The following is a 21303-nucleotide window of genomic DNA, read 5'->3' on the forward strand; positions in this document are numbered from 1 at the left end:
AGCTGAGTTTTACTGTCATTCAGCAGCTTCAGCAGGGTAAAAAATATCAGGATTATGGCCTCAGTGCATAATGTAAATGCAGTGTGTGTTTTTGTGTATATGTGTGCTTGGTAAACTCACCTCTCTGCATAAATAAATGCACACCCTCTGCATACCTGCTTGTGCCGATATTACATATGTATAGCATGCATGCATTTATGGATGCTTCCATAGAGTTGCGTGTGTGCGGGAACATGCGATTCCCATATTTCTTTCGCCATCTTCTCATAAATGTTGCATTCAGCCAGATTCGATCAACTCTGTATCACACGTATACATCAGTATCACAATGCTAAAGTTAAGCAGATTTAAAGACAGCATCACATGTGAAGATGCATTTGCACCTTGCAGCATGTAAATCAGCTGTTCAAGCTGACACAAGCTGTAAAGAGTCATTTCTGTTTAACTTCACCAATTCCCTCAATCTTTATTCCCCTTTAGTTCCATGCTCAAACTTATGAACCATATGGCCGTAGTTAAGTTCAATTTCTCCATACATAATTATGTTGACCTTATTGGTAGTTTTAAGATTTTCAGAGGTTGTTTCAAAGTGAAAGGTTTCTATTGACCTTCTACACTGTGATTTAGGGCTCCAGGGTCATGTAAGCCGCTGTTGTAATGGGAAACACTTATTATTGATGTCTGACCTTCTAATAGGTGTCCTTCCTGGGTCAGATTTGCATGCACACGCTCACCAAAAACACGGTCAGCAGCAGAGTTGCTCCAGATGCTCCAGTAACTGGCACACTATAATCAGAGAGAGAGCGAGAGAGAGAGAGAGAGAGAGAGAGAGAGAGAGAAAATAGGGGGGATAAATTATGAATCGTGTAGAGAGAGGGGCTTTGCAGCAACAGAGAGTTTTAACATTTAATGATTTTTTGCCAATGCTGCAGAAAGAGCCTAAGATGGATGCTTGCATGTTGTTGCAATGTGTTACCTTCCATTAATATTTCCAGGAGGTTTTTCTCTGTGCATGCTGTGCGTCAGGTATTGTAGGAAAGATCTCATCTGTAGCAGAAATGAAGGAGAATGAGGCTGTGAAGGATCAAAGGTCTAAAATTAGCATAAATGTCATGTGCTGTTGCTTACTCGTCATACTTAACAAAGTGGACGACTGCCACTGTACACAGAACAACTTGATTGCCTTGGCAACGGCAACTCGTTGTCCAAATCCTGCCTGATGTCATCCATGCATTCATTTTCCATTTTTGTGTCAACATGCTGTGCTGTAGTAAATGTCAGCCTCACAAAGGAAAAAGGAGTTTTCTTGGAAAGCGGTGTGTGCTATCGATGTGCGATGTAAATAATCAGGTGGAGTCTGAATGAACAAGTTTATGTTAATATGATTGATATCGAGGAATCCACATGATGAGTGAACTGTAAGTTGTGATGGATGTGAAACATGGGACTGGTACGTTGTGAATGTTCTCCCCTCATGACTGGTTCCAAGTATTAATATTTCATCAGCACAAATGAGATTGATCTTCTTGGTGACTCTTGTGTTAATTGGAGAGAGAGAGAGAGAGAGAGAGAGAGAGAGAGAGAGAGAGAGAGAGAGAGAGAGAGAGAGAGAGAGAGAGAGAGAGAGAGAGAGAGAGAGAGAGAGAGAGAGAGAGAGAGAGAGAGAGAGAGAGAGAGAGAGAGAGAGAGAGAGAGAGAGAGAGAGAGAGAGAGAGAGAGAGAGAGAGAGAGAGAGAGAGAGAGAGAGAGAGAGACTCAATGTAAGCCTTGAGCAAATCAGAGGAGTGGAGAGGAAACAGCTCTGTAGTTACTGAGCCACTCAGAAGATGTGCATAGTAAGGCAGAAGCTCAGGCTTTTCTTTTGATATGATGCTCAAGCAGCTGAGCTCCTTCTCTGTGGGTAATAGTTGAGATTCTGCTGGGGAGCTCACTGTAACGTCCATGTTGGAGACAGCTGGCGAGCAGGCTAGAGGGGGTGGGGTGGAGGGGTGGTATCTGAGGGCTGGTTGTGGAGACCTGTAGCTGGGACCAGCAGTCTGCAGGCTGCTGCAGCATCAGTTAACCTGTCTTCTAATAGCACGGGTGAGAGTGCTAAGTGGAGCGGGATACAGCACAGGGGGAGGAGATCACTTAGATTAGCGAGAAGCCCAGGCGCAGTGTATTGCTCAGAGAGCGAAAGCAACAGAGAGTTGGAGGAGGAAGAAGAGAGAGCTCTGCAGCAAGAACCCGGGGTCCATTCGCTCGTCCTGGGTAGTTTTTGATCAGAGGGGACAGGGGAAGAGCACCACAGGTCATTAATGCTCTCTCTGTCTCTCTGCCGATGCTTTGCAGGAGTGGTGCCAGCCAAGAGGAGTCCAAAGCTGGTGGTGAGTATCACAATCTTCAGCTCTTTTGTGTGTGTGCATGCTCTCTCTACTGAGTGAAAGGAGCGCTATTTAAAGAACAAAAGACACAGAGATATGATATCAAACTCTGGCTCTACCGCTCTTCATCCAGAGCTTCTCTTTTTGTTCTTTATCCTGCTGCCACCATTCCTCTGTACTTTCTTCTTCGTCTGCCACTTTGACTTTCGCTTCTCTCTTTCATTGTTTTCCTGCTTCTGCTTTTGTTGCCTCTGAGTTGTCATTCCTGTGTTTTATGTCCTCTCTCTTTCACTCCACTCTTGCCATGCTGCCATCCTGTGACTGATTAAGCAAAGCCTGGGCAGAACAGTGTAACAGTGACCAGCTGTTAGGGAGGGCAGACAGCCATAGCTGAGGGAAGATGGGAGAAAGGCATGGAGCAAAGATGGGTGACAGGGATGCGAGTAAGGGACGGAGGGGTGGGGGGGTGGTTTGTCCCACAGCAGTGAGTCACTGTGATAGCCCACAGGTACAGAAGACGCACTGAGGCTAACAGACAGGGAGAAGGGGGCTATGACAACGGAGTGAGCAGGAAGCAAAGAAGAGGGAAGCTGGAGGAGAGATTGCAACAGATTACAACGTGGCTCGTGGTTACAGTAGTGACAGATAAAAGTGGATGGGGAGAGTGGGGGAGAAATACCAGTTCTGTGAGCACTCCTTGAGCCTGAGGTCTCTCTGGGGACGGCGCAGTTACTCAGGAGTTTAAAGAGAGAACGCCTCCTCATTTTTACGACTCATCTCAACCTGATAAAAAAATCAATACAGGCTCAGAAGAGATGCCAGTGCAGCTTTAAATTACTGTCACCCTAATTCACCCCTGGAGAGTGGCTGAGTTATAGTAGAAGGACATTTCCTTTGGAGAAGCTTGTGCAAGGTCAGCAGTGGGTTCAATTCCCACCATCAAGAAAACCTCACCCCATGTCTCTTGATCGACATTAAAAGCCCTACCTTCATTGAGCTGGATACTGGGATTAGGATTATTTTGCAATGGTATCAGTCAAATCTATGGGCGTTACCTATTCAGGTCACATGGCACAGTGGCTAGAAGAGGAGTGGGCGCTGCAAGGGGGTCGAGTGAGACCAATAGTGGCCTTGCCTGACTGTCACTTTGGATTATCTTTCCGCTGAGGAAAAAGCCAGTTTTCCCCCCTCTCTGTTATGTCAGTGAAATGTCACGCTGCATGTGACTTCATGTCAGCGCAGAACAACCATTTTGCCTGCAGTTCAGAATCTAAATAGATGCTCAGAGTAAACTCTGGTATGAAAGAGAGACTGCGATGTCTCAACCTATTAAGCGAGTCCCCAGTGATCAAATGAGAAAGTCAATTTTGTACGGCTGTTGTCCTCATTAAGAAGCATTACTGGAATATTTGACCCTTCATCTCGTACAGTGTGATGAGTGAGACTGGAGGACTGTGCCAGGACTTCTTAGTTGCTTCCTGCTGTGGTTTGTTATTCATATCAGATAGAATATGGTTCAGTTGTCAAATTTGTGCTTCTTTTTTTTACAGTCAGTAATTGCATTTTCTCAATAAGGCTCACTTTTCATAGAGCTGTGTTTGCAATGTACAGTCTGCAAATAATACAGCGGGGATATTTACATTTTCGGGTTGTAGAATCATAATACAAAGAAACACTCAGCCTCCAAAAAATAAAAAGGTGCCAAGCAGCACAATCACAGACTGCAAAAAGATTAGCAAGAGATTAACAGTGAATATTTTAATTATTAAACAGTTTCTTATTTCATTGTAAAACTGCAGATACTTTCAAATAACTTCAGTTAACTGGCAACATAGCACGCGCAATATGTCTCTCCTGCCTACCAGGATTCTTCTCTGCTGTTGTAAATGTAATCATTTGCTTTCATTTCAGATTTTTACACATTACTGTTTCAATTGAGACCATCCTTGTTCCTGTTTTCAATGCAATAAACAGAGATGGGATTTATAAAAGGCAATTTCTTTGTTCAGTTAAATTCTCTTACATTTCAAAGTGTCTTTGTCTTGCAACCATGGAAACCGAGTCATTTTCCTCAGACTCCAGCAGACGTTTTTTAGTGAGATGCTTTACTGCAATGTTTAAAAAAGATGACCTTGAATATTTTTTCTATCTCTTTGTCCTCCATCAACACTTTTCTCACTCATCTTTTTTACCCTCTACCTCATCCTTATCACTGACGCACTTATCACTCTCACTTTTTCTCTCCTCTCTGTGTCCTCTACCTCCATCGTCCGGTTATTTCCACCACCATCCCTAACACACATACACCTCTCTCTCTCTCTCTCTCTCTCTCTCTCTCTCTCTCTCTCTCTCTCTCTCTCTCTCTCTCTCTCTCTCTCTCTCTCTCTCTCTCTCTCTCTCTCTCTCTCTGTTTTGTCCATCCAGCACCAGTTAGAGAGGAAAGACAGCCAGAGTAGCTCCCAGCACAGTGTGTGCAGCCATCGCAGCACCCACACCGATTCTCCCAGCCACCCACCCTCTGTCATGCCCAGTGAAGCTGTGGCGCCCACTCCTGCTGCCCCCACCCAGCCTCTGCCAGGCCTGCCCCCTCAGGACTCTGCAGATGGCACCCTCACCCTTCAGAAGAAGCCAGACCCTTTTAAGATCTGGGCCCAGTCCAGGAGCATGTACGAGAGTCGACGTGAGTAGAATTCAGTTCTGACTTCTTTTAGTTTCAAACAGAGTTTAAACGGTGAACAAGATTTATCCCCCAGCACTATTATAGACCTTTTAACCCTCAATAAGAACATAACCTCTGGCAAGAGAGATTTGGGGGATGGTTTAGATAGATAACCCTTAAAAAAAAGCTCTTAACTATGGAGCGACCTGAGACTATATCACATAACACACTTTTCCTTGATTTTATCAATTATATTCCATATTATTCAGTTATTTCCTGTTTTCCAATCAAACATTTGTAAAATCACATTGACTCAAGCGTTATATAAAAGGTGTAATGAATGATTTTGGGAATATACGTAGAGGTCGGGCAACATGTGCTTCAACAGATAACTATAACATCCATTAATTTGATGGTTCTACCTTTTTGAATATGCAAAAAGACCAAAAAAAACATATTTGATTGTGTTGTTTAGAGTGCATTTGCAAATGTATTTCTTTAATTGTGGAGATCTCACACAGGGTACAAGAATCACAGCTGAGTTGTCAGTGTGATCACCACAGGGCACATCCGTATGTGTGTGTGTGTATGTGTGTCTGTCAGTGCGTTTATGTGTGTTTACTAAACAATTGTGTGCTTTCTGAGTCACGAATGATCCTGTGACAAAAGGTGCCTCCAAGAGGGAAGTGTCCTTGAAACACACAAGTGCTCCCTGATGAGAGCTGTGGTGGTATGTATGTGTAAGTGTCTGTCAGGTGTACACACCCTGATGTTGCCTTCTGCTCTATGGAAATAAGCTCATAAGTACAAAAAGACAAAGAGGAGTGTGTGTATGTGTATGTGTACATGTGTGCGTACATGTGTGTGCGTGTCTGTGGGTGCACATCACCAGTGGAAGGTTCACCTCACATTTTAAATCACTTTACTTGATGTTTAAAAACTGACCACATTTACGATATCAGCAGCCGAACAGCTTGTCTCCCGGCCTCTTTTAGTCTCTGGTCACAACAGGGTATTCAAAATCCAAAACTGGAGCACAAGAGTGTCGTCAGCCTCTCTGTAAGACTCCTCAATATCATTTCAGTCATGGCTTATTGTTACATTATTCATGAGGAAACACTGTGAGGGTTTCAAACCACTTATTTTCTGTTCTTAATATAATTGAGAAAAACAGAATGGATCCTCCAAGTAATGGGTCACCTGCCTGTCCTGGATGAATTACATCCGTCAGACATCCTGTACATGTATTGGTGGTGATGTTTAAAACAGAGAATATGTGTGCTGTGAAATACATCTCTGTGCTGATAGTACAGGGGTGATGACAGTGGCAGGTCTGTTAGTGTTACCTTGTCACATATTAGTGATTGTTGCGCCCATGCTCACGCTGTGTATTGCAGTGTTGGTTGATAATCATGGCTGCCTGTAGAATCTAGGACTACTGCTGATTAAATATTAACTGGGCCCTGAGAGGGCTGCTTTAAGCTGCGGCTGATTGGTATATCTGTTTGATAACCCCTGAAGGAGCTGTAGCCCCCTTTTTGAGTCAGATGGGGAGGAGGGGAGACACAATGAAACAAGAAAGAGGCACAGACAAAGAATGACAAAGAGGCCCAGATTCTGTCTGTGTTTTATGTATTCATGTGCATGCTGTCACATACAAGTGCACGCTCTTGAATTTGTGAGTGGGTGCATCCACGCATCCACTGAGTGCACTAGGAGAGCGATATTTCAATGTGACAGGACTGAAAGGTGAGCTTTTGGGAATTTTGCTCCTCTCTACACTTGATGCCAACTGCCGGCTTGATGTGGCACACACAACCGAATCGTTTACTGTTAGTTCAGGTTGAGCTTTGATTGCTACTCTATACACGTGGGTCAGCGGAGGGTTAATTACAAACCGCAGCATTCTAATTCACACTGAGCAAGTTATTGGGGGAGGGGGTGGGCTGGAGCTAATGGGTTCACTACTGGCCTTGCGTGGCAACCATGTAGACAGCAGGCAGTGCAAGAAGAAATGGCCTGTGCGGACTGGCCCTGTGGGCTGAACAGACTGACACCAAATTGCCTGTGTCCTCCTCCACAGTCTGCTCCATCCTCGGCTAGATGCAAATGTGTTGGGAGCTGTGTGTGCGCATGATGGAAAGTAGGAGACACACTAGGGAGAACGAGTCCATAAAGGTTCAGTTATAAATGCAGGTTAATAATGGGGATTGCTATTGTGTGACTTTTCAGATTGCAGATTCTGAGAGTACAACGGGCTCACAGCATGGAACCTTGTAGCCTAGCTTGTGGTCTACATGTGTGAACAATCTGCTCAATGAGGCAGCGCTAAGGCAAGGGATCAAGCAGCTGTTGATCGTCCCTGCTCTCAATCTGACTCTAATCGGAAAAACAAACACCTTATTGATCAGCAATCACACAACTGGATGTGGATTGGTGATAATTAGACAAAAATGGGTCATAACTTGTCAATTAAATCAACAAGTATTCAGTGATTAGCTTACATAGATGATAATCAGTGAATGCTGAGCAGAGCCTGCAGGCGGACTTGGAGTCCTTTCATTTTCCCTTTTTGTGTATTTCAGTGCCAGATTGCCAGGAGCAGGACATTTTCCTTTGGCGGAAGGACACAGGCTTCGGCTTCCGTATCCTGGGAGGAAATGAGCCTGGGGAGCCTGTAAGTATCCCTCCACCTTAGAACCTCATCAATAGTTTATCACAACAAAATCACAATAGTTGAAAAGTTAACAGAAGTGTACACCCACACACTTTTACACACTACCCATCCTATTGCCAATAAGTTGCTCTGTCTTTTTCTTAGCAGGCTTCCCAGTTATATAAGAGGTTCTTACTTTCTGTTTTCTGTTTCTGTTTAGTCTTCCTTTAAACTGGAGTAGCAGAGTCCTAACACATCACTGTCTCTAACTCAGGCTGTTGCTCTCTAGAGGATTATATAGACAGCTTGTTAAGAGAAGCAAAGTCCTCACCCACAATCATTCAGGTTGCGCGCCATATATTTGTCTTCAAAGAAAGGGGCAAGAGGGAGAGTGGAAGGTAGATATTGAGGAAGAGAGGGAAATAAAATGGCAGCAGGCTTCAGGTCTACCCCACAGGAGTTAGTACTTGTTGTTTGTGCCAAAGATGCTGCATGCTAGTTGTGCGCTTTTCTGTCAAAGCTGTGTGTATACTCCCACACAATGCCTAAAGCACACAAGCTTCTTCATGGCCCCAATAGGCTGAATTGGTCTTCTTTGTTTCTCTGAACGTCAGCCACAAATACCTTTAAGTAGCTAATGCAGCAGTAGGCTCTGAAAGACTGCCGTGTTTAACAGATTCATTTAAAATCAGGAGGAGATAAGTCACACTGAATCATCGCGTTTTCTCTTGGCTGATGGTTTCATTTCAGACAGTTTAAAGACTCCTAATAAGCTGCAGTGTAATTATTATAAAGCTCCTGTATTCATGCCACTGTGTTAATGCATAACATCTTGCATTATGTGTGGCTGCCTTTTATAGATCTACATAGGACACATAGTGAAGTACGGGGCTGCAGACGAGGATGGGCGCCTGCGGTCGGGCGATGAGCTCATCTGTGTGGACGGCACAGCAGTGGTGGGCAAGTCCCACCAGCTGGTGGTGCAACTGATGCAGCAGGCCGCTAAACAGGGCCATGTCAACCTCACTGTCAGACGCAAGTCTACTGGATATGGAGGTGATGAGCATTTTATATAAAACTTGGAACGCAGGAATTCATATGTGTGTTATGTATCATCACATGCATGTTATATAAATATGACTGCACTGCTTGCTCTTCTTCGGCAGACCATCTTCAACCTCATCGAGGTTCCTGAAATGAGTTCTTGAATGGCCCACTGTAAAGTAAAACTTGTCCAACTGTTCTATTCTCCTCCTCCTCATCTTCAGTGTCAAAAGGGGAAGGTGATGTTCCCCCGTCACCAGCCTCCTCCCACCACAGCAGCACGCAGGCACCCAGCCTTACAGAGGGAAAGCGGACCCCCCAGGGGAGCCAGAACTCTCTCAACACCGTCAGTTCTGGGAGCGGATCCACCAGCGGCATCGGCAGTGGTGGTGGAGGAGGCAGCGGGAGCGCAGTGGTACCTGCCTCCCTGCAGCCATATGATGTGGAGATCCAGCGTAGAGAGAACGAGGGCTTTGGTTTTGTCATTGTGTCGTCTGTTTCCAGGCCTGACGCCGGCACCACCTTTGGTAAGTGATGCAGCCTAAGCTGGTGCTAGTTGAAATTGACACAGACTTGTATTCAGTGTGACATGTTTACAACAGGCCCACTCTGTTTGACTTCAAAGGATAACGTGGTTCAATTTAGACTTTAATCTGACTCAACAGTTTGATTGTTTGGGCATTGGTAATCTGTGCTGGTGCATGTTACGTGAGGAGAGTTTTTCTGAAGATCATTATTTTTCTCTGTGATTAATTCGCTCTATTGCCAGTGAGCAGCATTCACAAATAACTTCAAAACAGGGCAATATTTTGGTCTCAAAGCAATATTCTTCAAAGGTTACTACATGCCACTGACAATAATACTTTTCTGAAAACAATGTTACACCTTTTTGATATATTTGATATATTAAAAAAAACAGCCCCAGTCCATGATGAATGCCTCCAGAAAAGAGTACTGACTGAAATGACTGACGCCATCTCTTGGCAGAATTACAACATTTCTTCAGTGACTTCACACTGAATCTCCTCCGCTTCATGAATAGCAGGAGACTGGCGTTTGACAGGAGTGCGTTTAATGCCACAGACGGACTGAGGTCACAAACCTACTATCATGAGCTTCGGGAAAAAGAAATCTCTTTTCTGTTCAGCGCTCATTCCCTCAGGATCAGGCCGGCTTGCAGCTTCATCACAAACACCATCATCACAGATTCATGCCTCACAGCTGCCCTCACCAATTCATTCAGCATGTAATTGAAGTCTACTCAGCGCAGTCCATAGCTGTCTATATCGGTTACGTATCGCAGCAAAACAGCAGAGTTACATGTATCAAAGTTGCTCAGGCATTGATGAGCAATTTTAGATGCTCTCCTCAAACAAATTTGATATTAACCTCTGCATGATGAATTTCCAACACCAATGTCATGCCAAGGACTCCTGTATAGTTAGCCATTATGATGATGTACTGTGGTGTGTCACAGGCGAAATACAAGAATGGATGAGATGTTAGCTACACTGACTGGCCAGGGAAAATTTCATTGATCCCATGGGTTAATGGTGTTACTCTACAAAATTCAATGCAAGGTTGCACGTATTATTTATAGTGACACCGGTGCTATTGCTAGACAACAACCTAAACGTCATTGTGTCTTATGAGGTTCCTGTTTTCTGCTGCTTCCTCACTGTGCTCCCCCACTCTGCTCTGTCACTACTCCTCTTGGGATGATGAGATGAATGGACTTTGTGCTTTCATGTGCTGAGCTTAGATCGTGTTGTAGCAACCTGCGCATGTTCTCCTAATGGATTCCAACCAAACGGGTCATGAGCTGAAATCTGACAGGAGAGTGTGTATTACTAAAAAAACAACAAATAATACAGTCTTGGCTCTGAGGATTCTTCCGGGAGCAGTAGATGTTTGTCAATCATGAAAACAAAGCTGTTTCAGCTGATCCAACCTCCTATACATCATGGATACATAAACCATTTCACTCCAGTCCAGCATGGCCTACCCCCCTCTCGTCCCCTCCTCCTGTGACCTGAGGTGGGTGTTGTGTTTAGCAGATTGGGTATTAAATCCTGAGTACCGGCCACACCCTGTAATGTCCCATATCTCATTATTTGGATAGAGTGACAGGATACAAATGCATTTTTCAATCAAGACAGAGGGAGGGGAGCTGCGGGATAAGGTGATGGAATAAATATGGATGTTGAAAAAAAATCCTGGATGGAAGGGGGTGAGTAGGGAGGAGCAGAGATGGAGGAAGGGTGAGGAGAACTGGAGATCCCAAGGGTGTCTTCAGAGCTTCTGTGGAAACAATATTTTGATCAATGTCACTGAGGTGCAGATCGTATCTCTCGCAGTGACAATATAACTAGGACCATATATAAGCTGCAGACTCAGTGTTCCTCCCTCTTTAGGAATCCTTACCATTTTCTGAGCCAGTCAAGATCCCACAGCTCAATTACTTCAATGTCTTACTCTGCAGCAAAGATTGATCATTGACCCATGGCAGGGAGGTGCAGGGGAGGGGATAGTCATGATGCTTTGACCAGTGTATTGATAGGCTGTCAAGCATTGGTCACTACGGGCTCTGACCAGTGGTGTATGATTCACGGTGCATTGATTAACATGTCAGATGATGTGGGCAGAAGACTGCTTCTGCATTTTCACCCTGAGCTCATTAATTTTTTTGTGACATTCTACAGTTTTCCTCCTCCTTTATGAGGCATGTAGTAATTTGCATGTTTACTGATGGCAACATGCTGATGTGGTGATTTGGATTATTAACCTTTCTCTTCCTCTCTTTCTTCTTTTTTTCCTGTCTTCTCCTTTTCATGAAATATAAATCAATATGACTAAATTAACACAATCAAACAAATCCTCACCTCACCCTATTCTAACACACAATATTTACATGCAAACAAACAAAAGCTGGAAATGCTTGTGTGGCCATGCCCCACAAAATAGGACGAATCATAGAGGGCAGCCCGGCGGATCGCTGCGGGAAGCTGAAAGTCGGGGACCGAATATTGGCTGTGAACGGCTGCTCCATCACAAACAAGTCACACTCGGACATCGTCAACCTGATCAAGGAAGCCGGGAACACAGTTTCGCTCAGGATCATCCCGGGTGATGGTAAGGCTTTTGGCTGCCAGCCTCACTGTTTCTGTTGCATAATACAGTATGATGTGACTTATTCATGGATGTGGTGGGAGGGAAAGGGCACCACTACTCTTCCCTGGCAAGAACACTTTTCATCAGGGTGTGAACCCTGGTATCTCGGAGAGTGAGTCACTGAGTAGGAGTACGGTGATGTTGCCCCCAGAACCTACTGTAGCACTTCAACAATTCCTCGATGTCCTCTTCACTTTCTCTTAGTTCTTTTTTTATTTTCTCTCCATTTGAAATAGTTTGAAAGGATTAAAACACCATGCTCACATTTAATCACATTTAAAGTGTTTTCTTGTTGGTGTCATCCTCTTTAGCCTAGTTTAGAAAAGGAAATAAAACTGCATAATTTTCCAGCACAAGCAGTTTGCAACCGAAAGATTGTCACTGGTCAACCAATGAACACACAACTGTAAAAGCCTCCACAAGAAATAAGATTAGGACTTTATTGATCCCAGAAGGAATGTTCACGTTAAAAAAGCATAGAGACAGGCTGAGCTAAGAAAAAGTATTTAAAGTTAAACACATTTAAATAAATAACAATAGAATAAGCTATTATATGTATATAAGTGACATAAAAAAGCTATATATTTTACATTATAATACTTAAAACAAAATAAGTCAATTGTGCAAATATTCGTAAAGAAAGTCAAGTAGTTTGTGTTTGTATAAAGGTATGGATACATGAATAAAATACCATGATAATATCATATTTTCAATATATAAATACATATACTGTACAGTAATAACACAATACTACGAAGTGTATATATAGAAATATTACTATGATGTGGCACACAATTATATAAGTATATAAGTATATAAGCACAGTAATAACAGTATTATAGTAATATAGTATAAGTAAATAGTAAATAGCAATATAATGCAATGTAAAGTAAAATAAAGCTCAATGAAGGCTGGAGGTGAGAAAGGTGGGAACAAACTCCCACACACACATACTCACTTACTCACAAGCTTGTGCAACTAATTTGGCCTTGTAATGTGTGTATGACGGATTTTATTCATCCACTTTATTCTCATTTATAAATACCATGCAAGACGTGTGTGGTCGCAAGTAAACAGTTGACTCAGACAGACAGAGAGGTGGCCGTGAGGGAGCCGTACAGTAATTCTTTTGTAAACGAGGGGAGAGTGAGCAAGGAGCCCAAGACAAATGAGTCAGGCTGATGTTCTTGCTAAACACAGACAGAGCTATAGTCCTGCAAGTGTCAGAGGAAACTAAAATGTACTGCAGTGCTCTTTCTATGGAATTAAAGAAAGGCCAGGAAAGACAGTCGTCCTTGTCCTGTTCCCTCCTGGAATAGCAGATGAAGCAAGTCATGATGTTTTTTTCCCTTCCTTTACTGCTGTTTTTCTTTTGTGCAGTGGGGCCAGTGTTTTCCATGAGCAGATGGCAAATGACAACATCACAGGCAGTTAGCATCAGGTTGAATAGAGTAGCCTGTGGGCGGTTCAGGGGACTCTTCTGGGCAGTAACATTTTGTTCTCCAGAGTGTTTTTTGAAAACACGGCTATGGGCAAAAGTGTTTAACAAAAGCAGTCACTTGATATTAATTTGTTACTTTTTTTATTTTTCTCTCCAGATTCTTCCAATGCTTCTCTACTCACCAATGCTGAGAAGATAGCTACTATCACCACCACACACACACCTCAACAGTCCACAGAGTCCCGGTGGGTCATATGCATCTGTTTTTCTTTCTCTTTCTACTATATATTCTTATATACAGTACAATTTGTATTCATATGGATTTCACTCTTTTAAAAGGAATAACTCGAAGTCTAAAGGAGCTCCTCCTCCACCACCCATACAAACCCAATCACAGGTAAGAACTAATCTTTTCACTCCACAGTTAACGATCGATTAGGTTTCCATTAATTAATCACCTATCATCCGTCACATAATACAAACTACAGCAATAAGTGGAGGAAAATCACGAGAACTAAGGAAAGTTCCCTGTTGGTACATGTTCTTAAACACAAACGACTACCACATGGACACGTATCATCCATTGTACTACACTGTATAATCACAGATACAGATAAGTCCCATTACAACTAAGAGTGATAATGACCAGGAGAAACATAAAAGCCATACATCAACAAGTATTTGACCAATGTATTCCAAGAAAGATGCCCAGTGTTATATTATAAGGCGTGCAGTATTCTTACCAAACCAACTCAGCAATATATATGTTGAACAGTATTCTTTGAGGAGTTTTACTTTAATACTTTGTAGAAAGCTGGAAGGTTAAAATTATTTAAGTTGTTGTAGCATCCAGAGCTTGATCAATGAATCAGCTGATATAGGCTCATTGCTTTGGTATTGGCGTACATGTCAGTCAAAAAAGAGAAGGAATTGTAGTATAAAAATGCTACAGATATGATTTGAAACTGTGTCACCATTTTTTAATTTGTCCGGTAAAAACACCTTGCTCATTTCTTGGTTGCAACTGTTCAAAAAACAACACTCATTTAGGAGAACCTCATAAATAAAGTTGTATTCATGTTTATGGGTTGTGTAAAGAACATCTGCTGGTATACAATTATCTGATTTTTTTTTTAAATCATAGTCAAAATCATAAAGTCATATCAGTCAGGCTTTAGTAGCATCCTACCTCCATTAACATTTTCTTGTTTCAAACACAAAGTCATACTTCTGACGACAGTAGTTGTTATACAGAATATATAATAAGTCTTAGTGTACCTAATGTCATTAGCAAGGCATGTTTCTCTATACTGACAGAGAGTTTACTTATTAAATCTATGGAAACGAATCAGTGAGTACTTGAGCTGAATGAAACCTTGGACCTATAACTGATTTTGGGTGAGATCATACTTCTGTTGGGAGTTAGTTTTTGATGACTATGGCAAGTTTTGGGTCCAGTCCTTGTAGTGCCCTTGTTTAGTGATCACAAGATCACGCAGCATTAATTATTCATGCATTCCTGGGTATTTTACTGCCACTGACATTTTGGGGGGTTTGTAGGGCACTGTTTGATTAGTTCTCAGATTTAAACTCAACTTCTGACTCTCTTGTGCCACATGGATTTTTCACTCCTCTGTGGTATATATTTTCTCTCTCATAGGATGCAGAGTTCTACTCTGTGGACCTCGAGCGTGACAGTAAAGGTTTTGGTTTCAGTCTGAGAGGAGGAAGGGAGTACAATATGGACCTTTATGTGTTGAGACTAGCAGAGGATGGGGCTGCTGTCAGAAATGGCAAGATGAGGGTATGAAACTTTTTTTTCTTCTTTTTTTTAGACTACAATAAAATGTTATCATTAGCTAGCCATAACAATGTCATGTTTGCTCTGTTTTAGGTAGGGGATGAGATTCTGGAAATTAATGGTGAGAGCACAAAGAACATGAAGCATTCACGTGCCATTGAACTGATCAAGAATGGTGGTCGGAGGGCAAGACTCGTCCTCAAACGGGGGGATGGATCTGTACCTGAATATGGTAGGCAGACTAAATTACCTCTAATGCCAGCACTCGTATTCTTGTTTGCCACTTGTACCGCAGACCAGATAAAAATCATCATACTATATCTGCTTAGTACAACACAGAGAAAAACTGCTTTCTAATTTTCATGAATGTTATTACTGTGAATTATCACTGTAAATAATTAACAGTTCACAGGAAGGCACTTTCTGATCCGTTGATTTAAAATGACTTGTCATGGTTTCAGCACAAGATTGGGCTGTCAAATATTATTGATCAATGAAGAAATGGTTGCCACAGAAGCTTGTTCAGTGATTTATACCCTATAGGATCTGTAGCACTGATGTTTTATAGCTGAAGTAATATTCCCTCCCAAGAGCTGTATGCTCTGCTGATGGATTATTCCTCTTACTGTCTGAGTCATATTGTTATATTTCTCAGCATTATTTTCTGGTTTATCTGGGGTTTAATTTTCTGATATATTTTTTCCCTCTTAGATCATTGTTTGATACTGTATAAAGTGTAACATTTTCTTGTCTTTCACAACAAACCCCTTCTTCTCTCTATTAAGATGCACTGTAAAACAGCCTCTTGTTTGTTCTATTTGTTTTCTCCTCTATTCCTCTTCCTTTCTCTCTGATTGTCTCTTGTTGCTGGGCTCTTCCTCCTCTCTCCAGCGATGATGGCTCCTCATCTCGCTGTTGGTACAATGAGGAATGACAAGATGGGAGAGCCCTGTTTCTACCTAATGGGCCAAAATCAGACCACGGTTTGTAGCCAAAAGTCTGTCCCAATCCACTCTCCCTGTCATCTTTTTTTCTTTCAATTTGATCCACCCCTCCTTCCAGCTCATCCCTACCTGAATCCCACTTTGTGTGTCTTTATGTGCCAGTGTGTTTACATACTGTACTGTACCTGCTTTAAGTCTTGTCATGCCTGAATTAAAAAGGTTTAATTATCTGAATTAAACCCTCCCCCTCAGCCAGTCAGACTAGATGTTTTCACTGGGACTAATGTAATGCCACTGCTCGTCACATGCTGCTGCCATAGCAACCCGTCTCTAATTTGGCAGACCTGCAGCCAAACACACTCTTGTTTTTGTTTTTCGCTTTTGGTTTGTTCTTCCCAATGATGCACATTGAGTTGTTCACCATTTTGTTTTGAATGATTTCTTAGGTGCCTGCTGTGTCATTGATAACCCCTGCCCTACACTTGCCGATGTGTTGCACCTGCTGTTGTTGCTGACATCACCTTGTGTTTCAACCCGCAGCCCTATAAAGAAAACATACTGAAGTGATTTATCACTTCAATGTAATTTATATGTATATGTGTGAAACATCAATTTAAATTAGCTGTAGCTGATTGTTTCTGGGGATATATACAGGATATGGCAGTGTACATGCATGCATGATTTCCATAAAATCACTGCATTGACTTTCTGTCATGTCAATGCAAGAGCTCATATGGACAACATGGAAAGTCATGTTTGCTGAACACAATAGATGCCATGTTATTGAAATACTTGGTATAAAAAGATATTAGTAGCTCAGCTTGTGCTCTTTTCTCCTCTGCTCCAGACGGCAGCAGTGACGGGAACCCTTCCACACCCGGGGCACAAAACACTCCGGAAGTGAGAACGCTGCCACCCAACAGCCGATATCACACCTCATTGGAGTCCAGTTATCCACCAGACCTTCACAAATCATCACGCCAGGAGTCTGCGCGTGGCCGAGACAGGGACAGGAACTGGGACAGGGCTGTGTCAGATCAGATGGACTACCAAGGCCGGCAATTAAACCCCCACCATCATCACACCTGGAATAATAATCACAGTCAAAGTACCCCCAGACAGCAGTCTCCAGAGAACAGTAACAGCAGTAGCAGTGGCAACAAGAAGAGCCGAGGCCGCAAAGTCAAGAAGTCTGAGTCGGAGAGCGGCATCTCTAAACTCCTAAAGACTCTGAGGAAAGACAGCTCAGGGAAGAAGGCTGCAGCTGCAGAGAAACTGAGGGGCCGAGAGCTCTCAAGCAGCAGTTCTACTCTGGACGGGAGGTTTCGTCCCCAGCGCCGAGGCTCCCTTGACCGCTCACCAACCCGCAAGTGCACCTCCTCCCCTGATCGTCGGCGGGCCAAGTCGATGGACCGCAGGGCAGAGCGAGCGCATCGGGACCGTACACCTGAGAGGGAGTATGACGATGGAGGGTTCCTCGCTGTCACCCCTGAACGCAAATTTTACGAGCGAAGGCTCCTCAAGGACTCGCAGATGGCTGGGCGAGTCAGGGAGGCCACAACCCCCGAGCACACCAACAACAACGGAGATTCATTGTCTCTTTCCAGGGGCCGTACGTATGATAGAGCCACAAAGAACGGCAACCTCCTGAGAGACTCTTCCTCAGAGAGGAGGGAGGAGCAGTATCGGATGAACGGGACACCGGAGAGACGATACAGAGTGGAGCGGGACTCTTCCCCTGACAGCAACTACAGTCGGGATGAGCTGAACTATGCAGCAGCACCCAGACTAAAGGACTACTATAGCATGATGAAGAACAACGCTGCACACAACAATGCTGCCTACAATAACACAGGCCATAACAATAACACAGTAGGCCGTAGCCCAAACCAGCTCCCTGAGCCCAAGAGAAGGCTGTACAAAGAAAGCCCCAAAGACCTCAGCATCTAGAGCAGAGCAGAGATCCCCCTCGCCACTCTCTCCTCTATATGTGCAAACTATGTACCATACACTGGAATTGGACTTCTGAGGATACTAACTCTTGTGCTTTATTTGGTCAACTGGTTTATTGTTTGATTTGATTGACTTAACTTGTGATCCCATCCCGAGATTCATAAAACAGCAGGAGTACAATCCTTCTATCAGTTCATACTGGTTGTTTTGTCATTGTTATAGTTATTTTGAACATAACTGAGGTTGTTGTACTATAGTAAAGGTATTGTATGTGCCTGCATATGAAATCAGTGATATTGCTTTTTGTAGGCATTGCTGACTCTAAATAGTATGTTCCCTCAGAGGTATGAAACATGCTTCCATTTGTGGTAACTTCTAACTACTAAGCTTGTTTTAAACTTGTTTTTTGATGTCTTTTCCATTCCTGAATTGCTTTACTGAACAAACTATAGCACAAGACACTGATGGTTCACAAGAACTGTGAAAATCACGTTTGACTTCAGGCAAAAAAAAAAAATCAAAATTTAAAATCTAGTTGTAAAACTAGAGTGAAAATTATATAAGTAATATATCTCTTTTTTGCATTTGTTCACTATTTATTTTTAATTTGGCACATATTTTGCGCAAGCTTCATTAAATCTTTTAAGGACCATGGTAGAAGTACACACTGTACTTGGGAAAGCATGCTCTACCTTGTTTGTGTTGCATCTTTGAAATGTATGGCAGCTCACCCTTCTTTGCTAACAACACCCACACACCCAAAATTAAGAAAAATAAAAAGTAAGGCAACTGATGTGACAATTGGCAATGGTGGTGTTAGTTTCTCCCTCAGAGTAGGATTATAAAAGTAACATGACTACTCCTTTGTTCCTACTCGTGTAACAGGGAAGGAACCTGACTCACTTTCAACTACAAAACTGTTCTGGTAGATTCTCCGTAGCAGGGAAATTAATTATCTAACTTTGTTGCTCATCAAAATTTCAGTTTCATACTTTAGATGAGTCTTCATTATGCCAGAATACCAGCTTGAAGCTGCCATAAAATATGATTTTTCATATATGCCAAAAAGAGTTTAAATAAATTTAAAACAAATGTTTGAATGATCCCTGTGCAAGATGCATGAGTAAAATTAAAGTGTAGTTTAACCACTTTATCTGATAGAGCTGAGTGAGAATAATCCATAAGGAACATGCACTGTAATCCCACGGTAATTGTTAATGATGACAGCCACATTTGCACACTAACCACCTCTTGGGTCCTAACACACAAGTGTGGTGTGTTGTGTTGGTAACATATGGAGAGTCCCGGTACAGGAGATGACCGATCTGCCATGCTGAGCCATGCTGTCACGCCACTGGAGTCTGACTGCTGCTTTATAATGTATTTGTGTGTATTCTCTGTTTTATGTTTCATTAAAGAACTAAAAATATATTGGAAAACCACAACAAATGCATTGTTTGATCACTGTTGTCGCCATGGTACTGTATTTAACAAAAAAAGAAGAAAAACAAAGAAAAGAAACATGTTTAAGAAGTTAACCTGTTGGCCATCACCTGTAAAAAAAATTCCAATGTAACTATTAGGAACCTGTCAAGGAATAAAATGTTGCCTTTTTCTTGTACAAAAGAGAAATTTATGAGAAAACCTCAGCAGTGAGGAATGTGATATTGTGTTTATATCTCTGAAATGGACCTGATGATTTATGGGAAATATGTTGATTTACTCTGGATCAGGTATGTAAAGACATTTTAGAATGAAAGACTGTATTTGGTCAATCAGAAACTGTTTGATGGTTTGAATCTCTCTCAATGGTTAGCCTGCCTTTGTATTATAAAAGCACTTGTATGCAGTCTGTGTTCTTCAAGCATTATTTCTTGCAATGTGCTCCGGACATAATGCTGTCTATGTGTTGATAAAAGCAGTACATGTATATGGGCCAATCTTTTTTATAAAACTATGCATATATATACTACATTGTTCATAGCTTTATTTGACCCATGAAGCTATACATAACATTAGTCTAAGTACAAGTAGATGTGGATTTATCCAGCTTCTTTCCTTGAGATGGATTACAATGTATATGTAGCTATCAAAAGAAGTCTGTGAATGCTATTTTTATTATCAAATAAAGTTTTCCATACAAATTCAAAAAGGATTTCATATTTTTGCACAGCCGTTTTTTTACGCATGTCTCAGGGTAGGCCTTTGAGCTTGTTCAGTCTTTTTGATCAAATGACTCTGAAGTGTCAGTTGTGGTCACGTTTAATATGCAGCTTTAGAGACTTCCTTTTACTGAAGATCGACACTCAAAAAATATTTACTACATTTAACAGCTACTGTACACCAGTTCACACACACAATCCACAAGAGTAATATGGAAATAGAACAATGAACAAATGAAGTTAGAAGCACTGAGCTGTCAACTGTATTGCCTTTCTTGACATAAAAAGGCATTTCATCTTATTTTCACAAGACATAATTGTAAAATATACACTACAAAGTGCTGCAATGTAATGTAAGCCATATAGAGCTGCGTAACTTTAAGCTGCTGAAAAACATACTTTATTGAACATTATTTGAATCTATTGATTTCGTCCATACTGAGCTTATAACCCACAATTAATCATGTTTGTGGTATTAAAGTTTCAGGTGATAACATAATATAATAATCATTAAAAGTATAAATAATTGTGATTCTTATGAACTTTAACAATGTAAGTGGTACCAAATGTTATCTTTTCTCGATAAACAAACCTTCATAAGATTGTCATCGATCAAATATTCTTCAAATATCTTCATTAAAGGAAGGGGAGATTTTCTTTTTTTTTAATGTTGAATTAAAATAGCGAGTGAAGGATGTCTTCTCCTATAGCTCTCAGCTGGAGCTTGACTTCAGACTGCTCAGTGAGTGTATCTGTATTCCAAGACAGATCCACTGGTATGGAGGTTGCTATAGCTACGCATGAAGGTCATTACAAGAGATATTGAGGTGTTTTTATTTCTCTGGTGTGGCATACTGCACAACCGAGAACTGACGAGAAGGAATCATGTCATTTATAATGCTGATAAAAGTAATTGTTAGTATCTTTCACAGAGCTTTAAAAAGCCCAGCATTCAAGAACTTGGTGTTCAATGAAGCTATAAACCTATGTGGAACTCAAGTAGGTCTCTATTTATTGAACTACATAATCATCAACTATATCTTTTGAGAGCTGAAAATATTTTATTTTAACTCTATCAAGAAATGTTGCGCAAATAATATAATTATACT

The 21303-nt window shown here is 41.9% G+C and overlaps 1 protein-coding gene across 9 annotated transcripts in view; it reads left to right on the forward strand.

Moving 5' to 3' along the window:
• LOC128357209 (membrane-associated guanylate kinase, WW and PDZ domain-containing protein 1-like) overlaps positions 1–20177 on the forward strand; it is a 90505-nt gene extending 70328 nt beyond the window's left edge. For 5 of the 9 annotated variants that reach the window (XM_053317480.1, XM_053317481.1, XM_053317484.1 and 2 more), the window contains 11 exons: positions 2332–2366; positions 4788–5043; positions 7608–7699; positions 8539–8734; positions 8947–9249; positions 11651–11854; positions 13492–13579; positions 13674–13731; positions 14995–15138; positions 15229–15367; positions 16927–20177. In XM_053317480.1, the coding sequence (XP_053173455.1) occupies positions 2332–2366; positions 4788–5043; positions 7608–7699; positions 8539–8734; positions 8947–9249; positions 11651–11854; positions 13492–13579; positions 13674–13731; positions 14995–15138; positions 15229–15367; positions 16927–18029 (2618 nt within the window). In that variant the 3' untranslated portion in view covers positions 18030–20177. Of the gene's footprint in view, positions 1–2331; positions 2367–4787; positions 5044–7607; positions 7700–8538; positions 8735–8946; positions 9250–11650; positions 11855–13491; positions 13580–13673; positions 13732–14994; positions 15139–15228; positions 15368–16026; positions 16119–16926 lie in introns of all 9 variants that reach the window. The other 4 variants (XM_053317486.1, XM_053317488.1, XM_053317490.1 and 1 more) reach the window with 3 other exon arrangements.
• The last annotated feature ends 1126 nt before the right edge of the window (positions 20178–21303 follow it).

This window comes from Scomber japonicus, chromosome 4, assembly GCF_027409825.1.
Source record: "Scomber japonicus isolate fScoJap1 chromosome 4, fScoJap1.pri, whole genome shotgun sequence".
NCBI classification, from domain to species: domain Eukaryota; kingdom Metazoa; phylum Chordata; class Actinopteri; order Scombriformes; family Scombridae; genus Scomber; species Scomber japonicus.